This window comes from Macrobrachium rosenbergii, chromosome 21, assembly GCF_040412425.1.
Source record: "Macrobrachium rosenbergii isolate ZJJX-2024 chromosome 21, ASM4041242v1, whole genome shotgun sequence".
Lineage (NCBI taxonomy): Eukaryota > Metazoa > Arthropoda > Malacostraca > Decapoda > Palaemonidae > Macrobrachium > Macrobrachium rosenbergii.
In genome coordinates this window covers 65856988-65876922 of record NC_089761.1, presented here as the reverse complement: position 1 = coordinate 65876922, position 19935 = coordinate 65856988, and the positions used below count along the sequence as shown (strand labels likewise).

Here is a 19935-nt window from a genome sequence, read left to right as displayed (position 1 = left end):
CTGTTCTTTATTGCCAGACCCAAATGGGTATCCTGAATAAAGAAAATGGTTGATAACCTGGAACTCTACCTTGAATAAAAAATTCCTGAAACTATTGCCATGAGAGTGGTGGTCATGCTGAGATATTGCTGGGGAAGGCGCAATGATCCCGCAGCCAGACCCAACATAATTAGGTAAGTCACCTTCGAACCACAAAGAATAATACTAGTGGTTCGTGTGTTGTTTGCTGTTCTTTATTGCCAAACCCTATGGGTATCCAGAATAAAGAAAATGGTTAATAACCTGTGACTATACCTCGGACTAAAAATTAACCTGGGTTGCTGGAATTTATTTATTAGGAGTTAAGCAATTTCGTCACCTGTCAATTTCTTTTGTAAGCTCCGTTGAGGATGAACAGCGGCTATGCTATAACAAAATAGGGTTTGATGTAGGAAAAACCTATTTTTGGTAGCCACTGTGAGTCCTCAAATCCACCCACTTTCCCTGACAAAAAGGCATTGGACTGGGGTGAACATTTATCTAGCACAGACCTGGCTTGTAATGAAGATGACCGACATATGCTGTCACATCTGTGGGAGTGAGATGTAGTGAGAGCCAAGGTAGTTGTTGTAGGACAGGATAGAGCCTTCCTGTTGTGAGTCCTTTATATTCTATCACTGTGCCAACAAGCACTATTCTGTAATTGGTTGATTTGTCTTATGGAGCCCTGGGGCAATCATGAGAGTGTAACGCCTTTGAGGTTTCACAGCGGCCACCATAAATTGGTTTTTCTTACTTCAAAACCCATTTCATATTTCTGAATTAGCTTGGAAACCATTGACAAATTTAAAAATGTAAAGGAATGATTATACTAGTTGATTTTGTTTTTTAATCATGCAGCATTATAAAGTTAAAAGTTTATTCTCTTATTCATGGAACTCTAAAGAATCTACAATCTTTTTTAAAGGTTTATGAAGGAGAGAAGGAAAAAAAATTGTGATTTCTGAAATATTTTGAGTTTATACTTCAACTTGTTCTTATTTGCTCATGTAGCATTGAAAGTAGTATTTTTCCTAATGTAATCAAAGTTGAGTCAGAGAGAGAGGGAGATAGTTCTTTTGGTTTCTTTATATGTCCTTACTTGTCGGTTTCTAACATATCTGCATTGTGAGTGGTAGACAGCAGTGACTCATCTTTTTTTGTCTTAACGTTTAAGTGCTGCAAGTTCTGAAGTTTCCTTTGAAAGAGAAGAGGAATGTGTGCTGCTGTTTTTATCACCTGAATCCATTAGGTCTTTATAATTATTACTAGTCTTTTGTCACATATTTTGATTGTTGAGGTTATTGAAATGACATAATAAGAATGTATTTTGGGCAGACTTTCATTGCGTTTTACACCTGTATCTTTATCATAAAAGTAAGTAAGACATGCTGCCATCTAGTGAGAAAAATATACTCTTAAGTGCTTGCTAATGGGAGAGAAAAGATAGGAAATGGGAATGCAACAGTGAACTAGTAAAAGTGGGATAATGAAAATAAGTAGGGATGTTTCAGGGCAATGAATGAGTATTCTCGTGATTGTAAAAGATATACTATACAGTACCATCATTGTTCGTGAGTATACTCATGATAGTAAGGGAAGAAGAAGTCATTGATCTCAGAGAAGTAACCACTGCTGCTTTGTCAAACCCATCTTACTGATAGTGCACACTGTAGGGTACACTTTAGAAGCCAACCAGTCATTATAGCTGCAGTGGTCATTGCTTTCTCATGATGTCTTGGCTAAGGTGACCTTTTTGATTTGTGGCTCAGAAGGTTCCCTCATGTTCACTAGATCAAGTAAACTTAATCCATTCTTGATATGTCAATGGATGCAGAGGCTACATCCCTTCAGGTCAGCTTGTTAGTTTGCAGACTGATAAATGACTTTCCCTGGAGTGACTGACAAGAAGGTTCTTCCTACTTGGCCACAGAGTCAGTCACCATGGCCTCCTTTCAGGCAGCATCATGGCTTGACCTTTAGTTGAACATGCTTCTTGACTTTGCTGTCACTGGAGTCTCATCTTCTGAGAGATTGAAGATCCAGAGTTTGCTGGTGTCAGGAGAAAAGGCACTTAACTCCTCTCATATCAGTGTGTAAACCTGTGAGCAAACTTGCCCTGGGATGTGAGTCTCTCTCTCTCTCTCTCTCTCTCTCTCTCTCTCTCTCTCTCTCTCTCTCTCTCTCTCTCTCTCTCTCTCTCTCTCTCTCTCTCTCTCTCTCTCTCTCTCTCTCTCTCTCTCTCTCTCTCTCTCTCTCTCTCTCTCTGACAGGAAGCATCTCATCCAACTTATTCAGAACTCATAAGGCTGGAGGCTGAATGAGTGAGCACTTGGCTTCTCTCCTTTCAGACTTTCTCTGCAAGGTAGCATTCTGGCTGAGTATGTGGTGGATGGGCCATAATGCAGGTAGACTTGACAATTGAGCACTGCCATCTAGGGATTTCAGCTCGTAAGGTGCTCTCCCTTGTGACAAGGGGGCTCCCCAGTGGTAAAGCTATCAACTGAACCTATCAATTTATGATTGACCCAGTTGTTAACAGCCTTCTATTTGTCTAGCCCTTGGTTCTCTAAGGTTATCCTAGAGTGATAAGGCACAATATTCTCTCTAGTTTGGGGTTTATCAATCTTGCATTGCTATGCCAGATTGTATAGGAGTTTACAGGAGTCACTGTTCCCCTGCTTATTTCATTTCATGGAGATTCTCCTTGCCAGGAATGAATCTTCTACATAAAATGCAGTGATTTGTATTTCTGTAGGAACAAACATCAAATTTTAAAAGTAATTCATTGGTATACAAACCATAGCTGTGTAGCATAATCCCACCTCAACAACCCCAGTGTCCCTGATGGCGAAGTAATAAGGTGAACAGGGGACACCTTATTCATCCAAATACCAGTACCACCAATTAACTACCTTGGTAACAAGTTTCAGCGATAGTTTCCAGCTTGCACCGAGGATTACTAAAACATACAAGGTTCTGGGTTGTATTCATAGAAAAAATACAAATTACAGTATTTGTATAATTTTATATTATGTTACAAACCCATTAGGTTACTCAGGCTGATATAAACTCATTGATAAGGGTTAGAAATAAATAGAATTTTTGTAAAACAAAATTAAATTTTGCAATACAAACCCATCTGTTTACATAAAGACATGCACTGTCCATCCCTGCGCTTCTTGTACTCCGTCCAATTGACATTGGGAGTGAAGTAACCACTTGTAAAGGTGCTGATTTTGATGGATACAAGGCTGGTCAGGTGAGGGGATTCTTCTTTTTGGAGTATCTAAGGCAGCTGCTTTATTTCATATTACTGTATAAACACTGGGATATATAAGGATACATTACTCCTCAATAACAAAAAGTATCTGCAGGCAGAGTTCACAACAGTATTTATGATCTAAAATTAATGAAATTGTCTTAACCTCATAACTGTTATGCATGGTAAACAAGTCCTCGGCCCCCAGTTGTCAGCATAACTTATACTATCAGGTAAATATTTACGGTACCCAAATTTTCATTAAAAAATTAATAACAAACAAACATGGCTGGATGGGTGAGAAGATTCTTCTTTTTGGTGTATCTAAGTCAGCTGGTGGTTTCCTCAAATATTTTATTTCTTTCATTCATTTAGAGGGGTATAAATACTGTTTTCAATCTGGGGCTAGCTTAACATGCATTCCAGTATTTGAAAGTTTTCCTGATGTTTTTATTTTCTCCAAATATATCTATTGCTATTCCATTACTTTCTTATTCATGTACTAATCATTTCTTATATTTGTTATTTACCTTTCTTTGTTTGGGATGAATCATACCTATTGTTAAAGATAGCTTACATTTTCACGTTGGTCAGGTGCAGTTGGTATTCAAAAGAGAACACTTGGCTTTGAATGTTTTAGTTTTTGGCATAATTCTTCTTGCCATTGTAGCAAGTGGTGCTTCTAGGCATTCAGAATTTTGGCTATAGCACTGTTTTTATGGTATTGTGATCTTTTTGCTTTCTTCAGTAGGCTGTCCTCAAATGGAAGCAGTAAGCTTGAGAATGTTAAGTTCTGCTGCAATGACATTTGTTTAAACAGGATTTATTTGGCAGAAATAGATATCACTATCTGTTTGTGACATCTTTCTCTCCTTATCGCAGACAATCAATCATATTCCATGATTGCCTAAGGATCGGTTTGGTAAGCATAATTCGATGTTCCAGTTATCACCTTGGCCATTGTTAAGTCCTAACAGCAGCAATGTAATTGTTGAGTTGGGATCTGGTAATGTAGGCAGTAATCATTGAGGTAATTTAATATTTCTGCCAGGAGTTGATATTCAAGGAAATGTTTATCAATCCATTGTTGGGCCTGTTTCTTCTCTTTCTGTCTCTCGGTCTCAACCTATTTGTTTTTTTTTTTTTCTCAATTTCTTTCCTGTTCGTGTCGTGTCTCCTTGTGATCTTCATCTTCCATCTGTGTCATCTTTATATATTGATGTTAGTGGCCCTTCCTTTTCCACCACCTTGAATGGGTCTTGCATCTTCTGCTGTGTCCTCAAAAAGGGCCTCTTTAGAAGCTAGTCTTCACATTATGTTAGAAGTATTTTTGCAAAGTGACATGTCATCATCAGGTGGTATGACATCTTGTAAGGCAGTGGTTGGTGGGTCAGCTATGTCCAGCCTTACTTAATCACTCCTCCCCCCCCCCTCCCTCCCAGCTGTTTGCTGCTCTGCCTGTTGTTGTTATGTCATTACTCTCTTTGCCATCTCTTTGTACCATGGGAGAACACAAGAGTGTGTTCTCCACAATGCATAACGTTCCTCCTCGCCTGTTGCTTTTGTTTGGGGAGTCAACTTCTGTCCCAGCTCCATGTCATTGCTGGCAGAGGAGTCTGAGGTGGAAGAACAGTCTTCTGGTTTTAGATGGCTCCTTGATAAGTGTACGTCTCTCTACCCTCATTTGATTGAGGATTTAGAGATGTAGCAACTCTCAACTCTGTCTTTTTTGTCTTTTAGCACTTTGGCTCTAGTTAAGATGATGAAAAGGTTAAAGCTTTCTACTTTGATTAAGGCATGCTTTGAGGAAGTTTCTTATATTGTGGTGCATAAGGCTTTCTTTAAAAATGCTTCTATTTGCTCCTTTCTTTATGAGGTCACAAAGAGGACTTTTTATGATATCAGTTCAGTTCTATGCTAGTTCTGAACCCTTCTCGAGTTCAAGATGCAGACTTCTTTGCTTGTTTAGGCCCAATGAAAATAAAAGTGTTGGAGACGACCAAGGGGCTGTGGTCTAACAGTGAGGCAGAAAATCTGCTGAAGCTGCTCTTCCAAGTCACTGAAGTATTGTCATTTGATGGGTCTTTTCTTGGTACAATTGATCATTTGTTATGCCAGATTAAAGATTTTGTATCGCTGGCATTGCCCTTATTTTTTTTAGGAACAGTGTTTAGTTACTGAGGATATGGAGCAAGAGCAGTGGTTCACCTCAGTAGTTTTGGGAAATAAATCATACAACCACTACTTAACCTTGATTTATTCCCTAATAGTTTTATATACAAAATTTTACAGCCAGCACAGGTTAATTTTGAATTCCTGTAAACAATAATTCGATGAACCAATCCCCTGCTAAGCAGGAACTAACTTACAATCAATCAGTTTTCTACAATTTAATTTAAGATGATCATCATACTTACACTAGCCTAATCTGCTGAAGCTGCTCTTCCAAGTCACTGAAGTATTGTCATTTGATGGGTCTTTTCTTGGTACAATTGATCATTTGTTATGCCAGATTAAAGATTTTGTATCGCTGGCATTGCCCTTATTTATTTTAGGAACAGTGTTTAGTTACTGAGGATATGGAGCAAGAGCAGTGGTTCACCTCAGTAGTTTTGGGAAATAAATCATACAACCACTACTTAACCTTGATTTATTCCCTAATAGTTTTATATACAAAAATTTTACAGCCAGCACAGGTTAATTTTGAATTCCTGTAAACAATAATTCGATGAACCAATCCCCTGCTAAGCAGGAACTAACCTACAATCAATCAGTTTTCTACAATTTAATTTAAGATGATCATCATACTTACACTAGCCTAACGATACTTTCTTTATAAATTATTGCTTACAACAGTCTTATATGACAATCCCTTTTAATTATATGAATAGTTCACAACAATGCAAACGACGCACAAATCAAATTAAGTAGTACTGTATTCAGTTCATATTCTTTGCATACACAAAAATAGACTAATTGTTTCCAGGAAGTTATCAATTTTATACAGGCATTTATCTGTTTCATTGCACACTTTTCAGTTAATTCGAAGCCATGTGTACCATACAGTAGAATAAAAATGCTGCAGACACCAGACTGCACACAGTTTAACAAGAGTCCAAAACACCGTACAGTACTAGTTTCTCACAACTATCGGCTACCAACCCTGCCGGTCCACAGGCTAGGCTCTATTTTTCTGACAATGCAGCCAAATAGTATGTTAAAGTAATCCCTCCCACCATAGCAGACCTGCAATGGGATGGAGTCAGTACTAATAGCAGTGTAAACAAGGACTGTTACAGAAAATAAATATTCAGTATAAAAATTTACAGTAATTTACATTAAAAATTTCCTTATTTATACAATCCAGAGTGGCCAATATATGGCCACCAAATTCCTCCCTGCTTTTGGTCGTTGTTCTGACTTCACAATTCAAGCTAAGCCAATTTTATGTTTTTTCCCTAACATTTTCATAATATTTTATTCAGCAAAATATTGTCACAGGTTATAATTAGTGCACAGATTACTGGTTAATTATCATAGTCATCTCGGTCCTTACTACTATCCAAACTATCATACTAATTTTTTTCTGTAATATTTCTTAAATCTGTCCTTTCACTACTGAACAGTCCAAACTGATATCTAGCTATTCAAAAATTCCCCTACTAACTATCAGACTGTTCATTAAATCCTAGGAACTCTTCAGTCTCTGTACTTAGTTCACATAGCACCTCTTCAACATTATCCAATGCTTCCTGCATGGTATTCATCCTATCTAAACCATCATTGCCTACTAAATCCTAGGAACTCTTCAATCTCTGTACTTAGTTCACATAACACCTCATCAGCATTATCCAATGCTTCCTTTATGGTATTCATCCTTTCTAAACCATCATTGCCTACTATGTCAGAGATGTCTTCTTCCTTAATGGGAAACATACAAATACTGAATGTGTGTGATTGTATGATGTATACAGTGGTTCGTTATCTATTTCAGTTAATTCTTCAATCTGTACTCCCATTCTTCTGCTGTCTTGCCTCTTTCTACCCTTTTCTTTCATCTTCCTAGTCTTAACTGTCTTTACTAAAACTAATTGTTTCTCCTCTAGCAAACTTTTCTCTTGCTAACCCATATCGTCCTCCACTTACTAATATGTAACCTTATAGTTAGGCTACCATTTTTTTGTAACCCAGGTTGTTTATATCTAGTCCTAGGCTATTTGGTCGACTATATAAAACAGTAACTTACTAATGTGTAACCTTATAGTTAGGCTATCACTTACCTAATCTAGGTTATTGTCTAATTCAGATTATTTAATTCACCCTTAAGGGTATGGGTTTAACCAGTCGTCTTTACGTGAAACATAATTACCTTAACATGTAGCCTTAAAGCTAGGCTACCATATCATCTAGCACAGATTGCTATTTCAATAATGGGATGTTTTATAAAAGGTTATCACTTAACCTAACATAAGGTACTGGGCTATTTAGATCATGCGTAAGTGTACAGGCTATGTAAAGGAAAAATTTGTAACCTGTTATTATCTAGGCTGCTGCTTAGGCCCATAACAGGGTATGTCTTAAGAGGTTCTTACTTACCCTAATTTAGTTTACTACATAATCCAGGTTATTTAGTTCACACTGAAGGATATGTAATCCTAGGTTATAGGCTACAGACATCATCCACTATTAATCTAGTCTAAATTATTCTCACTGAATCTGATGTAGCTACTGCCTAGACTATTGTAGACATTGTAATCTGAAAGGATTATCTATATTAATGATAAATTGTGGAACATTTCTTTTAGTAAAAGCATCTGAATAGAATGACAAATTCTTCAAAACAATTTGCGCTTTGTACGATCAACGATCATAAGTGAGCGCTGACCATGCGCTTGCAAGAAATGCCAGTTTGTGGCTTTCACACACAAATTAATTACACATTCCACAGTCTAAAACTAAAAATTTTAACTGGAACTTAAAAATTAGCATTTGCAATTTTAGATGTTTCCATGATCCTTGCTAATGAAATTGGAGAATCAAAAAGTTGAATTTATGGAGCGCTGACTTTCAGTAAACAATCTTCTACTTGACCAGGAGAGTACTGGATCCCTGGTCCCATGCCGATCCGTTTGTAGACAGTATGGTGGATGCGCATGCACAATAGTCACTTCTTGCAGGTTTTGGTATTGGGAAACTAGGTTCAGCTTCACTGAAGATAAAGGAAAATGCCCTCTTATCTTTGAGTCCATTACATACTCCATCAAGTGTTATGGTGTTTATCATTACAACACAATACCCCAGCTACAAGACCAGCTGAAAGAGAATTCTTTGATATTAGTTTGGTCACCATGGAGCTCAGGAAGAAGGGTAACTCATGGCAAATGTAGTAGCTTAGCATTCGAGAGTCATTGTGCCTTGAGGTTTCATGGGGGGATGTACTGCCTCTCTTTAGCTTCAGGACACGTCTTTTTATTTATTTGCTCAGAAATATACCCAGGGATTGCTGTTGGTTTTAGTTCTTATCTTTTATGATAGTACTTAGTTCAGCTATACTGTAATTGTAATTTTGCAAAGTAAAGTGCAAAGAAATATTAGAAAAATCATGTATACCTCATGAAAAGGTGCTGCATCTCCCCATCTCAGTAAACCTCATAAATATTTTACAATGCAGTAAATATACTCAGAATCTGTTACTGATTTTAGTTCATATCTGTTATGATACTGTGTGAGCTGTTATAATTTTACAAAATAAAATAAATGAGAAAAAAACATGTGTAACTTTGCAAAATTAGCATATTTTTATGAGTGTCTTGGAAAAGAGGCCTGCACAGTGTTGTAAATATTCACTTTCAACTTCCCAAGGAACATACAGAAAAATTTTTAGGATTTTTTTTCTTACACCATGTGGATATGCATGTCTTCCTCTTTTCATTGATGTGTTTTTTCTTTAATTGATGAATCTTAAAAGTTTGCCCAGGTCTGGGGGTGTACTTAATATATATTTAGCCCGTCCTGTAAAGGTTAATAAAACATAGCAATTAATCTCTCAAAATATTCAGAAATAATTCTGGATATTTTTTATTGTATGAAGATAACTGCATCTAGTGGACATAATTTGGTTGCCATCTTGAAAAAGTGGCCATATTGGTTTTTGGTTTGGCTAACATGATTTCAGTATGAGTGAACAAAAAGATAACCATATGAAAAATCTAATGCTTGTATCACCATCGGAATGATTTTGCATTTTGCTTCCTAAAGAGAGGTAGGAAGGCCAGAAAATTTTGGAGAAAGTGCTCAAATGAAGACATAGACCAGACATGAAGTCAGGCAATCGTTGCACAGTGGAAATCTCATTGGTCATCTAACCATGTAAAGTGAAAATCTGACATAAAAATGATCAGACTCCTTCCCAGTGTGTTAGCAAATGAAGGATATATAAAATCTGATTTGTATTTATGAATTACTATATAGGCAGTCCCCGGTTATTGGCGGGGGTTCCGTTCTGAGGGTGTGATGATAACCGAAAATCAGTGCTTTTTCAGAGATTTTCGGGGCTTGTCGGCACCAAAAAGCACCGATTTTCGGTTATCAACTCCTCTGTTAGGTATGTATGGGCGCCGATAACCAGAAATTGGCGATTTTCAGTGTCGAAAATTGCCGATTTTCGTCGCTAGATAAGCGCCATAAAACCGGATCTCTGTTAACCAAGCCTGCCGTTAACAGGGGAATGCCTGTACTTAAAATATTTCAAGATTTCCCATTTCTTCATTGTTGTTCATGATTGATCTGTAGGTAAGTATAGTAATGAAATTTACTGAAGTTTAACAAAGATATTTCAATAAAATTTGAAATATTTGGTTTTTGACCAGAAATTATGGATGTGTGATGTTGATGCAACTGTCCTGTTATAAAAGGGTTATTAAGGATTCTCTTTGTATCTCTCCAGTGCTAAAATAATTTTTTTTCATCATGCTTTCAGTGTCATATATTTCCAAGTGACAGTTTAGGTTATGAGGATTATAGTGATTTCTTGTTTGGTTGTTGAACATTGTGAAAGTGCGGGACTCTTACACTACTCTATTTGTTTCAGCATTGAGGGAGAATACATCCCTCTTGAAGGAGATGAAGTGACATACCGTTTGTGTCCAATTCCTCCTAAAAGGGAGAAGTTTCAAGCCACTCATGTTAAGATAATCAACTTTACACCTGAGGTTCATCATCGCTGGGACTGCTTACCAGAAGAGGAGCATCATTAAAGTTTTAATTTGAGATTCATTAACTATCTGAGGAGGTTTAGGGCCTGCTCTTTATAATAACAAGGCATTTAAGCTAATCAGAGAGGTTGCATTTTCATTCCTATGCATATTTTGGTTAATGTTGGTTATTTTACCACAGATGTATCTTGATTTGATATTCTCCATGTCTCATTAGAGTATTCCTACGTTTCATTTTTTTTTTTTTTTTTTTTTTTTTTTTGCAGAAGTGAACCACCTGTATTTAATTAATTTATTGGATGGTTTCTCTGTACTTATTGAATAAATTTTTATTGCATTTGTACTGTTTTACCTTTTAAAATCAATTTTTACAAGTTTAAATGTATATATAAGTTAGCAGTAAAAATTCTTACAAAATAAACCTTTCAGTTAGCTCATAGTCATGTACTATATTTGACTTTTTGACTTGCGGTTAAGTACTAGAAATTCCAGTTTTAAGGAATATTAAATGGTTATGCAGGGCTATTGCCGTAAATGACCAGTTTGTCTTACCTTACAGGGTTAACAAACTGAAAATTTGAGGGTGATTACCTTTGGGCACAAACTACTTTTTAATATGACCAAATTCATATTTTTTTATCTGTCAGCATTTTGGTTTATCTGAACTATTCCTGTGAGTGTAGTAGTATTGTTTTGAAGATTTTTATTCTTGTTCTACTTCACTATGAGTTCTATTCACTTTGAGTTAAAAAAAATGTAGAGGTTGAGTGCTTCATTCCTTAGATGTGTATGCGTATGTCGTTATCTCATGTTTTTCATTTTCATTACGATAATTTGGCATACATCCTTGAAGTGAGTCAAGTTTGGTGATGCACTGGTTTGGGTAAAAATCTCCCTTTTTATTCCTGCTTATTATTTCAGAAGTTTTCTCAGGAAAACACAAATTTAACTTTGCTAAATTACCTAGTACTTTGTTGTTTTGGCTAACAAGAACTTCAGATTTAATTGCTTCTTTAAATTAGTTGGGTGGATTATTTTGCCTTTTTTTCTTGGGTCTTGAGTTGTTTGAAGTTTTTTGCAGGTAGTTTTGGTTATAGTTTTTCTGAGAAAACTCATGCATTTAGTACTTACTTTTCCCAATTAGAGCATTTTAATTTTATTTTTAGTCATAAGAGTTAATTGATATCCTTAAGTGTGTGTGTTCCACTCCATAGGTTAAGTTCAAAAGAACTTTAAACCACATTACTAAAAATTATGGAGGTTCATTTTAAGGATTATCTTAGATGATGAGCAGATATTTTATCATTAATTTAGATGTTTTAAATTTTTAGTTTCTCTTTTCTTAATGAGGATCTTTTGGTTTTTTATAATGTAATGATGTAGATGCACTTGTGATCAGTGTAATTTGCACGTTTGATTTGTCTCTTTCTGTGAAAATTGGGAAATATGTGAAACATTTGTCAATACTGTATTCTGTATTGGGCCTTGTTGTGGTAGTAGTTTAGAGATTGTTGTGTGGGACAACTCATTTAGCCAAACAGTCATCCTTAATATTCCTCAACATTCTGCAGAACTCTCGCATGTGATATCTGGGGTATGCAGATCCCATAGCATTGCATTTGCTCAGCATTAATGACATAAGAGTTGTGTTTTGATGCCTAATGAATTTGTAATTCATTGTAAGCCTTAAGGAACCATAGTATTAAATGAATTAATTTCCAGCTGCTGATTGCATATATGAGAGTTGGATATTTTCTGATTTGTTTATAATGTAGTTAAATGATCATCTTGCTGTACATCTTTTGAATATCCTTGGCATGATATTTACAAACTGTTAGTGCAACATTTCAAAGCTATAAACACGAAGAAAACACTGATGATATTATGTAGATGGTCACTGAGCATGATAATTTTCTGAATACGGTATTCCGTACTTGAAGCATTATTTATAGTTTTTGAGGAATATGCAAGTCATTTTAAATCATGGTAGGAAGAGGTGATAATATGAGTGGTTATATAAAACACTGTAATATTATGACAGCAAGGAAGTAGATAGGTATGGTTATACAAAACAGTTTTTAATCATTGTAAGGAGAAAGCAGTTGTGGATGATCATTAAAGCTATGCAAAATATTTGAAGTTGGAAATAATAACATTGATAATTTTAAGAAAAAGCAAAGCAAGTAATGATGATGATAATAGGAAAGGGAATAATTTTGAAGGTTATTCTTAATATTAATAAAAATGATAAGAGATGGAGTCATTTTGAAAGTTATGTTAATCATTTTGTGATTACAGTAATTGTTATCATAGTGGTGTGCATCATTTATTGAACAAGCATTGCATACATTAAATCCATTCGCCTAAAACTTAGTAGTACCCCTTGAAGATCAGTGTACAGTCTGAACTCTTTAATCCAGCCCCCTTGGGACCAGGCCGCTGCCGTACCACAGAAAAGTCGGATGACATAAACACCTCTAAAAAAAACTCTTATGTAAACAGTCTAGCCAGGTCATTCCACAATTCTCCACTTACACTGTATATTGCTGTATAATCAAAGGTACAACAAAGCTTGTGAACAATCACTGTCATATGTTAGGCTTAGTTCCTTATGAAAAGTTCTGGCTTGCTCCATAAGGATCTCCCAGGAAATGCTCACACCTTCCCCATGTCGGACTTTTTTGGCTTTTGTTTCTGATAAAAAACTTTAAAAACCTGCTTCTTTTGTTTAAGTCATAAACAGTGGGTGATCCAGTGCCATAGTACTCACACAAACTTTACAGGCATTCCTTTCTCCATTTTCTTCAGTAACTCTACCTTTTCAGCATCCTGAATGGGTAAATGTGCAGGTAAAGGTATACAATCCATTACCCAAAATTCTAAAAGCCAAAAAGCTCTAAAATTGAATTTCTTTTGTGGAGGATAGAGCGTCATCTTAAAGTATTGAGATCAACGAACTGTAATGCTGTTTAAAGTCTCACTTAGTGTGAAATTCATGTTTACCGTACGAGAGAGAGCGAGCTTGCTCTGGCTTCAGTTAGGTCATTACACCGATAGATATTCATTTGTAAAAGTCAAATAATACAGCTGTATTGTGAATAACAACATGTAATTTTAATAAAACTGGTTTTACTTACTGTATGCAATTATATTTCATGCGTTATTGTTATGTTATGTTATAATTTATGAACATAGCAATCATGTGCCATTTCCATTCGGGTAATGTTTACATTCTTAAAGCCTCCAGCTGGTTGCATTATACCAACATCACCACTACCATTAGTTGCTGAATGAAACGTATTTCAGAGATAGGTTTTTGGTTTTTTTGTAAATTATCAAGGCTGGGCTTAAAAAATGCAACTTACTTTATGCATAAACACTGTAAATTAAATGAAGTAAAGGTGTGATTTCGCCAGTTTGAGAAGTTGCTTTTGCCTCTTCAAAAATGTTTTTTGGCCTGCACATTATTCTTTTTTTCAGCCATAGCTACAACTTTAAATTTAGTGGTACTGTATAATTTCTTAACACTTTCTTCTCCATTGCATTAAGGATAAAAATTTATTTAATTTTTATTAATGGACGTCACCATTGAAAATTAGCACATTTTTAACAAGTCAACAACTGCAAAGCAACTCCTAATAAACATTTGTTAGTTACAGTAGCTAACATCGGCAAACAGCTGTTTTTCTATTCGGTTTTTCAAGTCAGTAGTTTAGTTTACGTCAATGTCTTGCAAGCAATAGCAAGTGGTGTTAATTACAAGAAAGTAATAAGTTCTAAGACAAGCCAGAGGTTTGGTATGCCTGGTTGAATATTTGAAGATTCACATTTAACCTAATGAACTTTTTGCTTCTAAGCCTACTCATTAGTTAAAAGCTAACTTAGCTATAATATGCATTATCATGTCATCTACTGAAACTGCGACAGGCATAGCTATAATATGCACTATCGTGGTATCTACTGAAACTGCGACAGGCATAGAAAGCCTAGCCAAGTATAAATTATTGGAAAAGAAACTTGTGCATTAAGCATAGCCTGTGTAATCCACCAAAAATGCATCTTGCACTATACATGATATATATGATGTTATGGGACAAAATTTTAAGGACTGCATGATACATGGGTATATATGCAAATTACAGTTCTTTTCGATACTGTATATTTTTTAGTTTCATAGAATGTTTTCGTTGGAAATAAACTGTTCTTGTGAAATCCGCAAAAATCCAAAAACTGGAACAATGCGTGGCCCTGTCCTTGTAGCCACTCAACAAACTAATGGTGGCTGATTAGAAACTGCCAGACCATGGAGTGCCAGATTAAAGAGGTTGGCCTGTACAAGTAAACCTTATTATGAAATTGAGACTCTGGAAATGTATGAAATTTTCACTATCTCTTTGAAATTATTTTTTTTTCAATACCCATCCAATAGAAATTTTATGGAAAAATAAAATTGAACAAATTTTTACTTTACAATATATATATACATATATATACCTGTATATATATATATATATATATATATATATATATATATATATATATATATATATATATATATATATATATATAATATATATATATATATATATATATATATATAAAGATAGTTTAGAGGAGATTAACATATTATTTATGGAGAGAAAAATATGTCATCATTTCTATTTAAGATCAATGGATGATTGGTACTAGGTTCCAGAGGTTTTCAGTTTTAGTGGATGTGGACATAGGCGTGAAAACAATAAAATGTATTGTGTTTTATGTATTTTATTATGGTGGGTTTTGATGAAATGGTTGTCTTATTACAAAAGTAAAAAAAAATAGAGTAGTTGTTGGCTTTCAGATTTATTAAGTCTTGATGTTAGCATTCAAGGACAGTATTGTTTTGCAGGTTATGAAACTGAATATTAAATGATGATGTTGGCCAGGTATGTAATACATGGCACCCCTTTCATAAATGAATAATCTTTTGTTAGAATTAGTAGAATTGGTGTCAGTGTGTTCTCAGGAATGTTGGCATATCCTTATTGCTGTATACCTTGAGCAACAAGGGCCATATTAAACATAGCAAGTCATAGTTCTCTGTTGTCAAGAATAGAAATGGTTTCATGAAAATACTGTAGATCATAGGCATGTGAAAGTTCCCTTTGAAGAAGTTGGGGAATTCTTGAATTATAAACATGAAAATATTAGCGTATGCTGTCAGGTATGTGTTGTGTGTATTGAGGATTTTGTTATTAATGCAAATATATATATTATATGTACAGTTTATGCTGTGAATTTACCAGATGGTTAAATTGTAATTTTACCATTGCTTTATAGTGCTATCTCTCTTCAAGGTAATTTTGGATGGTATGACACTACTGTATTCTATTTTGTCTGCTTTGCCTTTGTTATACAGTATAAGGGAAATAGTTCTTTAAACCATAGGATGGTATTCCTCCTACATAGGTTTTATATCCTTTGATGTATACAGTCCATAACCTTTACAGTTCTTTTCTGTGTTATCTAGCTTAATTTATTTTGTACTTATCTGAAGCACCTTTAGGCTGCTACCTTTTTTTAGCTTTACTCAACTTTAAGGTGAAAATTTTGCTAGAATGTCAGGCACTCATTTGGCATGATATATTGTAACTTTTTTTGTCTTTGTTTAGCTCTTTAATTTGAATGTCTTCTGCTATGGCTGGTTTTTTTGAGAGACCCTGCTCTTTTATCCCTCCAATTCTCAGCTATATTTTCTTTTCTACAGGCATATGGTAGATGATGGTACAGTATTAGGTTATCGCCACAATAGTCTTTATGTAGAAAAAAAAAGAATAAAAGGAACATATGGATGGCATTACTATTTTAGTTGGTATGGGGTTTCATGTAATCTAGTCCTGTTGTAATTATCCACATTTCTTTGCTAAGAAGATCTACTTCTGTGCCTTTTAAAAAGAAAATGTATCGCTAAGCATTTCTTATTTCTCTTATTCATGTAATGATTCAATTTTTTTTTTTTTGCATCATTTAAGAAATATTACCCTTTCCTTTATGACAAATGGACTTTTTGAGAAATTTACATTTAATGCTCCTTTACTTTTCTTAATTAATTTTTATGAGAAACTTTTCAGATCTGTGAATGCTCTTTGTTAACATGAATCACAAAGTAACTGAACACAGTAGAGAGTTAGTGCTTTGAATTACCATGATTTTAGGATTTTCCAAATTTTGGTATTAGCTACTGCTTGCATGAGTGTTTATAGTTTTCAGAGAGAACACAGCATGCCTCAGAATGGATTTATTTTTTTGTAAGGCTGCTCTAGATATTTTTAGAAATTACTAGACCTGTAAGGTATTTTGTTATTACAAGTAATATGGGATCTAGTACACTTAAGCTGCTTGTTGTGCTAGAGAAACTTGCATATTGCTAACTTGCAAAGCATTTATTCAAATCTGGCTGATGTGTAGAAATTTAGCATTCAAGTTGTACGAGTTTTTGTGCTTCCTCTGCTTCATTTTGATTCTACTACAGGAGTTGTATTGAAGCTGTTTTCAAGCTGTATGTAATGGAGTACAATTTAGATAACCTTTTGATCTCAGAAAATTGTGCATTCTTTCAGGAAATGTTTGCTTTGATATAGAGTTGAATGAAAACTTTCTGTAAACAGGTCACATCACTCAGTATGATACTCATTTACAGGCTTGCATTCCAGCTGCTGTGACATGTGCCAATTTTAGGATTAGTAGCCTTTATTTTTTCAACATTTCCTGCATTGAAATGTTTACCAGTAGCTTTAGTTTAGAAAAATTCCAGGAGTTAGGTTTTAAGTTGTTAGGCTTTACATCGCTGCTGATGTTAAAATTTGGATATAGATTACATTGACAATTTTGAACATAGATTACAATTGCCTTAACTTAGATTTTTGCAATGTACAAAGGAACAACAGGTCACTTCAGTGCAAAAAGGAAGCACTTGCACAATGTTTAACAACAGATAAAGTTTGTATTTTAGAAGTGGTTGTGAGTATTACTTTATATTACATTCCTGTTATTACTTTTTTAAGTATGGAATTAATCATGTTATTCCTTTGATTTATTATGGTTGTACTGAATATGACATATTTCATGATGACAGTGATGATGATGATGATATTTCTTACAAAAACTACCATACATGTCTGGCATCAGGGTGACATGATGTACAATATTTGGGAAACTAAATACTGTTACTAACTTTTTCACAAAACTTGATTTACAGCTGTTTCAAAAGAATTTGAAAGCAGTTAAGTACAGTATTGTACTTTCGTGTGCAAATGTATGTTCAAACCATTGTTTCAGAATGTGCCTTTTATTTCACTGATTATGGTAAACAGACTTATACTAAATTTAGATGAGTTGTTACTACTGTAGTTCTAAAAAGTAGTGGAGATGGTGGGGGAGACCATCCAGAAGAAGAAACCACCTTGTTACCTTCTGATTCAAGATAACACTTTTTGTTTTATATGACTGAATATTGCTACATTGATTTTTTATGTATTTAGTTATATCTTCATCATTACAATTTTTAGGGAATTTTTTAGAGAATTCATTAAAAGATGTGAAGGCACTATTGATGTAGTTAACCTTAGCCATTGATAGGTTGAAAACCTGCTAAGAGGAGTCACTCTTTTTATCTAACTGTAATAGCGATAGAAGTCTCCCTCAGAGGTTTAGAGGTTTGGAAATAACTAATACCTATTCCAAGACTTCCAAGAAAGAGGCCTTATCTAGCAAAGCTTAATGATCTTTGGTAGGGTCTTTGTCTGAATTCTCAACAACAAAATCCCTTGGAGTCAAACCTAGCTTTTCTGGAGGAATCCTTCAACAACCCAGGGGCATAGTAAGTAGCTAGCATTATCAGAAACATCCTGCCCGTAGATGGCTAGACCACCTGCAACAAGGATCTCTTCCTCTTCTCAAAGGAGTTTAGAGAGACATCACTGAAGGAGCAGGTAGAAGATGAGATAATAGCGCGGCACACCAGCTTCTAGGTTTGATCAGTCAGGATGGAACTATTCAGTGTCATAGCAGGAAGTGAGTACTTGAGGCTACCAGACAAGTCACTGAGCACAAGAAGTCTTGATCTTCCTGTCTGCCTCTTGGAGTGGCTGACTCTCTGCATTGCATATGAAAGAGAGGATGACAGCCTTAACAATGTCCAGTTCACAATTTAAGACTTCACTTCAACTTATGCATGCTTTGTATGTTGAATAAAGTGAAAGAAATTGACAGTCTCCTTTTTCTGCTCTCGGTGTGATAACTGTCACTACCTCGGTGAGACTTTCAAGGTATGCCCTTAAGGTTGCTAGGAAGGGACCCCTCATTACTTGCAATTTTGCATTTCCGTCATTTGCTTCATCTCCCTTCATTCAAGCTTATTTTCATAATGCATTGCAGAGTGACCTTTAAAGTCTTGGCAACTGGCTCAGGGATAAGTGTGTACACTTTGAAGAAACTGAGTATTCAACAGCCATCCTTTGGAAGTACATCTGATACATCCACTTGGGTACTCATCTTTGATATAATAAAAATGTTTTGAGCAACTTCCATTTCACAGGTGCAAATTGTTATTTCTCATAATTAGTTACTGCTGTGTTGCAGTTTCGTAATAGTTGAAGAGAGATTGGACTTGAAATGAGGGATGTTTTCTATCCTTCAGGTTGTCTCACCTACCACCTCACCACTAGTTAGCTCAGTAATATGTTGAATTTTGGTTGTGGTCTGTTTGCGTAGATCACTTAAATAAATTTATATTTTGAAATGATTGTGTGTCTTAGACCTGGAAAAAAAGATTTTACACATTTTTTGTATCCTATACATTGTTGTATGTATCCCACCAACCTAAAGTTCCCATCCCTTTAAGAACTTGGCCGTTTTTGTTAATTAATTTACATTTTGGAAAGCAGTTTGACTTATTAAACCAAAAATGTAATGCAGACATTAGTGACTGGTGTGTAAATAACTGCAGATGTTAATGCGAAATATAGTACAATAAAATTTATTTACATACATATGGGAGAGACTTATGTTCACAGTACTGTAAGTGGCCTCTGTCCATACTAACGATTCAGAGGTCTGGTTAAACAAATCATTATAACTAACTAACTAACCACACGTATGATGCATTATATCGGCTTTGTTGCTGTAAGTAATTGTTAACCATAAAGTCAATCAGTTCATTATTACTAAAAGCAAGGAAAATTTTCTTCATTGTTAATTGCTCAGAATGAATTAATCTTTTAAAATAAATCCTCCTTTACTGGCACCTGATTTCCATATGTCAGATATCTTGGTGGAATCTGGAGTGACAAAGGATTTAGAGGCAAAGAGGACTTTGGTGAAAGAAAATAAATATACTGTATACTCGACATTAGATTCTGTTGTTCAAGTGAAATGAACATTCATTTCATTGCCATTCTTTTC

At 35.0% G+C, this 19935-nt stretch overlaps 1 protein-coding gene across 4 annotated transcripts in view; it reads left to right on the top strand.

Annotated features, from left to right (window-relative positions):
- The window catches only part of LOC136850259 (cold shock domain-containing protein CG9705), a 115421-nt gene extending 100911 nt beyond the window's left edge, over window positions 1-14510 (top strand). For all 4 annotated transcript variants that reach the window (XM_067123935.1, XM_067123934.1, XM_067123933.1 and 1 more), the window contains one exon: window positions 10371-14510. In XM_067123935.1, coding sequence (XP_066980036.1) covers window positions 10371-10536 — 166 coding nt within the window. In that variant the 3' untranslated portion in view covers window positions 10537-14510. The remainder of the gene's footprint in view (window positions 1-10370) is intronic.
- Window positions 14511-19935: the final 5425 nt, after the last annotated feature.